The sequence below is a fragment of the Eleutherodactylus coqui genome, chromosome 2 (genome assembly GCF_035609145.1).
Source record: "Eleutherodactylus coqui strain aEleCoq1 chromosome 2, aEleCoq1.hap1, whole genome shotgun sequence".
NCBI lineage: Eukaryota > Metazoa > Chordata > Amphibia > Anura > Eleutherodactylidae > Eleutherodactylus > Eleutherodactylus coqui.
Genome location: NC_089838.1, coordinates 101,441,835 through 101,449,622, shown reverse-complemented (window position 1 = coordinate 101,449,622; position 7,788 = coordinate 101,441,835). Strand labels below are relative to the sequence as shown.

Here is a 7,788-nt window from a genome sequence, read left to right as displayed (position 1 = left end):
GTTATTATTTTATGCTTTGTTTGCTGGGTGACATAGTATGGCAGTGGGAAAGTTATATTTTTCTTAGATTTGCTTGCTTTTGTCCATATTCGCATGTAAAATGTCATGTCGTGGAGAAATCATTGAGACCCTAGCTGATTATCAGGCCCCAGACATCAAAGCCCCCCCCCCCCCCTCCCTGTCCTTGTAGTCACTGGCATATCTAATGTATCTCTATCAGTTAAATGCCAGGATGATACTTAAAATGTTTACATGTAGACATATGAAGACATTACAAAGAAAGGAGCCTTTAAAGCGGAGACTAGAAAGAGAAAATTGGTTATATGAGCTTCCTCTTCATATAATCAAACTTAATTACCCAAGTGACTTTTCAGTTTCTTGTGATTACAGCCCTACAGGTATCACTAATAACACAGCGCAGTTTGCAGCCTGTGTAATTAACTCCTTCTTTCTTTGCTTCATTCTTTTTTTCTTTACCTTGTAACAAAAACAGTTCTAGAATCAGTGCTATAAAGCAGCGCGCCTCAGCCAATCAGGAGCTCCGCATCGGTGACGTCACGCAGCCCGGGCGTTTCCTGTTGGTTGTCAGAGAAGCTGCTTTCAAAAGAGGAAAAAGTTTATTGAGTTTCCTTGAAGTGTGTGCAGCTTGCGGAGCTCGATCTCACTGCTGGGCTACCTTCTTCACAGGGATCTTGGGCAGGAAGGGGACTTGTGTGGTTCCCTTTTAAAGACCAACATGTCTTCGCCTAGGAAAATTAAGGAGGATTTAAGCTCCGATGAAGAGAGCACTGTACATCCTCTCCATTCTCCATCGGAGGATCACAAGGTCAAGGTGTCGAGCCTGCCTTTTAGTGTGGAAGCCCTCATGGCTGATAAGAGGATTCCAAAGGACGTGTCCCATCTACGTGGCTTGGAGGCACCAGGGGCAAGTAGCAACCCAAGACACCTGCACTTGGGGGTCGGGAGCAGAGAGAGTCCCAGCCCCCCAGGGGTTACAAAAAACTTTGAAACTTCATCTGTGAAATCAGAAAACTCAGAAGATGGGACTACATGGGCCAAGGAAGGAGGCAGCTACTCCCCTCCACCAAGTAAGTTCATGCCACATTCATGTTACTGGTGCCATAGAGATGTATATCTCCAAGGCAAGGCTCTGATTTCATGTACGAGTCACTGCAGTCCATTCAGACGCTTTCATCTTCCTAATTGAACCTGGCTGCTCTGCATGCCCTGATATCAATACCTCAATAACTATATCTCTGTGGCATTCTTGTTCCGTGAGCACCGACAGTGCAATGCTTTTCTGTTTTGTCAATGCCAGTTTGTGTCACAATCTAGCAGTGAATAGGTTAAGCCCGATCCGAGTTGCCCTTTATCTACTTGTTATTTATGTGCTCCCATTCACAGCTCACATAGGTCAGTTCTGCAGCAGGTTTATTTTACTTGATGGATGAGTTCTGTTTGAAGTCTTTAGGACTCCACTTACTGTGTATTGCCAGATCCATAGCATACAGTGCAAATACGCTTCATCAAAACTTTCCCTTGTGATTTATCAGTTCCTGCTTGTGTGTACAGTATAAACAGCACATCTTTATGCATACAGATGGCTTTGCGGGCGACAGTTCTACACCAGTGTCTCTGACGTCTTATCTCAGTGCAGTTCTGCAGTACGGAGCAATGGTTTGGCTGGTGTGTGGCAGATGAGAATCATGAGATCCGGATGTTTATTCAAGATCTTCATGGTATCTTCAGAAGAGCACTTTAATACATGTGTTTGTTGAGGATTGAAACAATGAAAGGATTGTTGAGATGGTTTGTGGTGTAAAGTTAATAAGCCACTGAGAAGAATAGACATGCGGCTTGCTATGCTTTTTGTGTAGAACACTACTCCCATTCACTTTACAGCATCATTATCCACAATAAATGTAATTGCTACAATTAATACCATGGATTAGATTGACACCAATTGTAAACCATGGTTTAATGCTATTATCTATCTATCTATCTATCTATCTATCTATCTATCTATCTATCTATCTATCTATCTATCTATCTATCTATCTATCTATCTATCTATCTATCTATCTATCATCATTGTAAGTAGTAGGTTTACCTGCAGTCCTATGGGAACAATTCCTGGCATCGGGATGAGTTTGTATTGCTCTGCCATACCTATGTCATAGCTTGATTCTACTATAGCAGATTTATTCTTAATCGTACTTAAAACTGCAGATTGTATATAATATGGCAGCAAGAATACACTTAATAACAACTGCCACCACATTTCATCACCCTTTATTGCCTCCCCCAATTATCAAGCACAAGCTTAAATTCCATTATATTAGTCATTTCCTTCTAGACAAATTTCAAAATTATGATTTACTAAGCTGTCATACTCACCCTACAGTGAAATGATGTCAAAGCCCAGTCTGCAATTAACCCAATAACCTATTGTTTGCATAAGGCTTCGTGCAATTTTTAAGGTGATAATATAAGTCACCTATAATAGAGCGTATAGTCCTTTTATAGTCTTGAGAAGAGGGTCTATACCTATATAAGTCTCTAAACTATACACAGAGCTCAGTATTGCATTGTGACTTGTAGATATGGCAAAGGTAATTTTTGTAATGTCACAGTAAGGTTCATCTGTGTACTATTAGAGGGTAGTAATATTTTACATTCACCCTTGACCATTTATGGCTGTGGTTCCAAACATTCCAGCTTTAGTATCACTACAACTCCCAGCTGCTAAGGCATACTGACAATTATAGTTTCACAATAGCGGGAGAGCAACAGGTTGGAGATTACTGTGTTATGGTATGGCCCTGTAAGTGGACCTTGTAATATTAATTTAAAAAATGTACCTTCTAGGGAAACTGAATGTCTACTGAATATCTAGGTGAAGAAATAGGTCCTGATGGGAGTGTTGTACACCTGCAATGAGACCTGTAACAATTTCCTGCTCCCTGACATCACTGATACCTGATGCTCAGTCAATACCCCCTCCCCATACTTTATCATGGTGTCAGACAGAGGAAAACACTGACACTTGTATAATTATTATGCATTGGTAGTTTGCCCATGTATCATGAGCAGCATAGCTAGACTGATGTTCTCAAATCATTTTATTTGATTCTATATGATTTTAAATAGTTATTGAATAATTATTGAAGTATAAAAGTGGAGGGGTCAAATATTACATTTTTCAATATTAAAAATCTAGCTTGCAGAGACTAAGAATGAAATCTTCTTAAATAAATCCAACACTATGACTGTTATCACCGATGGCATTATTTAATTGAGATTGACTTGATGGAATAATCTAAAGAAAATAATTAATGTGATTAAATACAAGTAAATTGCTAATAAAGCTTTAAGAATAGCTTAATCTCTTAGTCACCCTGGAATGTGCTTAGAATGAAAAGCTGTCACAGCGAAACAACCAAAAAATGTCATTAATAAAGTAGCATGGAGAAAATAAAAACTAGACATTTTCTTTTCATTACAGGTTATTAACATCAATCTCTAATTCAATGACCACAAAACGTTACTTAAATATTTGCACTGAATATTTAGTAAAAGTTGAGAATTTTACTGATCAAAGTACTGGATTTTTCCCCAAAATATAAATGGAAGAAAAAAGGCTGCTGTAGGCTTTCAGAAGAAAATATGGGACAGTTTACACTAGTAGAATCAAATAATGTTAAATAGTTTGTGAATTCTCTTTTTTACTGCTTAATCTCATTGATAATTATGTTGATTGTAATAGTAATATTACCCTTATCATCATGACCACCATCCTCATTCATATAATTATTTACATTATCATGTACATAGACAAAGAGAGAAATAGAGTCACTGTAGAGAGATATATATATATATATATATATAGTTAGATAGCTGTATGTACACTCTCATAGAGGTAGGGGTGGGTTCTGTTAGTTCCTGGAGAGAGTACTGCTTAGCTTATAATAATATATTTTTGATCTTGCAGCCAATTATTTTGAGCTTGTCAAAATTCCCCCAAAAAGTGGAAGCTAGGAGAAGAATACTAAAAAAAGCAGCTGTATAAAAAAGACAGTGAATAATAATATCTATAATCGTAATAATAAATTAATCAATAAGTGTTTTAATACATAAATAGAATTATAATATAATTAAAGAGGGTAGGAGGCTAGGTAAATAGATATAGAGATTGATAGATATGACACTCAATCGATTTCTAAAATCCCTGATTGTATATCTACGTTATATATGTATGTGTGTGTGTATATATATATATATATATATATATATATATATATATATATAGCAAAATATTCATTTCAATACAGGTTATTGATATTCATCTTCAGTTTAAATGCAGGAAAAAAAATCCCTAAATATTCATAATGAATGTTTTCGTAGGCGTTGAGAATTTTAAAGCATGATCATAATAGACTTTTTTTCAAAATACAAATGGCTGAAAAAGTGAATTTAAAATGATCATCATAGAAATAAAACAGATTTAGTCATACAATAGTCAAATGTAATTTAGCATTATATTTGTATGAAATTTGGCAAAATTTAAACAGGAACAAATTTTATGGACGTCACTCCGTATTATTATTATTATATCTACTTTAAAATTATTTTTCACATTAACTCTAATACCACTTTCATACTGTTTTTCTTTAGATTTGCGTAGCTTCTTTCGTCATTTTTAAATGATGCAAACTGTTGTAAAAACATGTTGATGTATAAGTCAGGATATGTATTTTTTATATATCCAAAAAGCTCAGCCTGGTAACTAGGTACAACCTAAAAAGAGAACCAAAAGAAAATGTAATATTTGTAAAAAGGATCAAAATTGAAATACTTTTTTCTGTTAGTTGTTTAATAGATTGTTGCAGGAGATTTTCCAAAAAGTAAAACAATAAAAAGAAACTCATGGAAAAGCAGTTTCAAGTAGTATCAATTATGTATCATTTTGAACTTGTGCTCTTCTATTAGAAAACTTGAGGATAAATTCACTTATTTAATTCGCTACGTTATGTGGTTTTTTGCCATTCATTCTGTACAACTGATCCAAATAATTGGAATCTGATACATAAATTGTATCAGTTCAAATCAACTTTTCAGAGAGAGACATGGATGTTACTGTACATACCACATAACATAGAGAATATCATAGAGAAGAACGGGGGCCAACAAAATGTCACATAAAATGTATATCCTTACATTAATACAAATGTCAAGTGAATGAAGGGCATTATGCTCTTAAATACACACACACACACACACACACACACACACACACACAATCACATGCCCAAAATCTTTCTCCTTCTTTGTTCTCTCTCTGTTAATATACGTTATTACATGTACAATTCAGAAGTATGTTTATCTGCAGTCCTGCATGGAGAGTTACACAGTTGATATTAGAACTCAGTTTTGTAACATTTGTGTTTGTATATTTATATAAACATTATAATACCTGGTTATTTGGATACTTTATGAGTTTACAAATAAAGCCAGTGTGCTACATTATAGTTAGAACTAGTAATATGAGTGTGTCATTGCTAGAAACTCTATAGAGAGCTTCACAAGTTTCTTTTTTGAAGTTTTATTAGAGGAGAGAAAAAGTCATTGTCAAACCCTAAATCATACCTGATTGTAGAGAATCCTGTCTGCAGGATAGCTTCAGTAAAGCTGAAGCCTTGCCTATTGACTGTGTGTGGCCCCAGTAATTAGTACTGCAAGTTTACAGGGCTTTACCTTGTCATCCCACAGAGATAGACCTATAATATTCCTATGGTGGAAAGCCAATTATAATACAATATCCCTCTCTATCTATCTAAATGTAGCAGGGCTGAGTTTACCATCTATATCTGAACCATACCATGAAATTCGAATCACACTAATATATCATTCTGATATTGCAAGCCATATATATTATGCGTATATTGACTGTTAATTGTGTGCATCGCAGATGAATGACCTGACTAACCCGACTATGTCTTTTGCAGGACACCTCAGTCCCTCTACCTGTACCTTGAGGAAGCACAAGACCAACAGAAAGCCCAGAACGCCATTCACCACCTCTCAATTATTGGCCCTGGAGCGCAAATTTCGCCAGAAACAATATCTTTCAATAGCAGAAAGAGCTGAATTCTCAAGTTCATTGAACCTAACAGAGACCCAAGTCAAAATCTGGTTCCAGAATCGGAGAGCCAAAGCCAAGAGACTGCAAGAAGCTGAATTAGAAAAGCTAAAGATGGCAGCAAAGCCCATACTACCACCTGGTTTCAGTTTACCTTTCCCTATTAACTCCCCTATACCAGCTGCATCACTGTATGGGTCATCTTATCAGCTACACAGACCAGTCCTCCCTATCCCACCTGTAGGACTCTATGCTACTCCTGTTGGATACAGCATGTATCATTTATCTTGAGATGACTCTAAGCAGAAAATGGAAATGGACTAGTCTATAAAATACTTCTTGGGCCTGACAATGGCTCCTACCTGCACCAAATACTCTGTGGAAATCCTCTCACTCTTGTGGTGTAGACCTGCTCTCACAAGTGCCTTATAACCTGTGTTGCACATAGACCAACCATGCAATGGGATATTGAAAGACACTTTGTAGCAAAGGAGAAAAGAAGTAGTATTAGTATTATAGAGCTCAGTTATTTATAAGAGGGTGGTATACATGCCCCTATCACTCCTTATAATCACATTAAAAGAGCCATTGGTGTAAAAATGTACATAGCAAGGACAAGTAAAGAAGGAACCAAAGACTGTACTTAATGTTTATAATCAATGTAGTTTCACCCAGCATCATACAAAACTCTGTATAATGCCTTCCCTCATTCAGGGAGGGGGTGATATTTGCGGTCTTGTCTTTTATTCTCGCACAAGGGTTAAATCTGTGCCTTAGCAATTACTGGTGCCTGCCTCACAAAATTATCTATTGTTTAAATGAACAATGTACTGCATAGTATCACATTTGTATTTACTGGAGGGTTACTATCACCATTTTACTGATTTCAATCACTGATTTTGCCTGTTGCTAAGGCACGTTCAAAACATAGTTGTAGGCTTTCAGAAGAAAATACTGAGCAATTTCTACACTAACAGAATCAAACAATGTTGAATAGTTTGTGCATTTTTTGTTTTACTGCTGAAACTCACGAACCACTGACCCTTTGTTATCATTCTCATCCCTTTGAAAGGGACATCGTGTAAGATGGTATATATTTTATTAAAGAGTTATAATTTCATATATCTCTTATTTGTAATTAAATTAAAATTGTTACAGCATATCTCAGTGTGTCTTGTCTTGTCTACGATAGGTAAGTGTCCAGCCCTGGTATCTTTTTAAGCCAATCATCGTGCAATTTACTGTTTAGATATAGTGAGGAAGACTATAATAATAATGATAATTATGCTGATTGTATTAATAATATTGTCCTTATTATGATCAACATTGTAATTCATATTATTATTTGCTTGATGTAATATTATAAATAAAAAGAAAGAGAGAGAGATACTAAAGGGAAGCAGTTTTATATATATATATATATATATATATATATATATATATATATATATATATATATATATGCACACACATACACACATATATATATATATATATATATATATATATATATATATATATATATATATATATATAATTTAAGCTTCATTGCGATAGCATGGAGCAGAAAGGTATCCTATTGTAACCCATTAAGGACAATTGTTCTCTCTGCTCAACACTACAAAACTCGCCATAGAGTAATTAAAAGT

The 7,788-nt window shown here is 35.5% G+C and overlaps 1 protein-coding gene across 1 annotated transcript; it reads left to right on the top strand.

Annotated features, from left to right (window-relative positions):
• Positions 1-607: 607 nt before the first annotated feature.
• MSX2 (msh homeobox 2) lies at positions 608-7,301 on the top strand. The gene is made up of 2 exons (XM_066591271.1): positions 608-1,088; positions 6,006-7,301. The coding sequence occupies exons 1-2, from the start codon at positions 737-739 to the stop codon at positions 6,428-6,430; spliced, it is 777 nt and encodes a 258-aa protein (XP_066447368.1). The 5' UTR covers positions 608-736; the 3' UTR covers positions 6,431-7,301.
• The last annotated feature ends 487 nt before the right edge of the window (positions 7,302-7,788 follow it).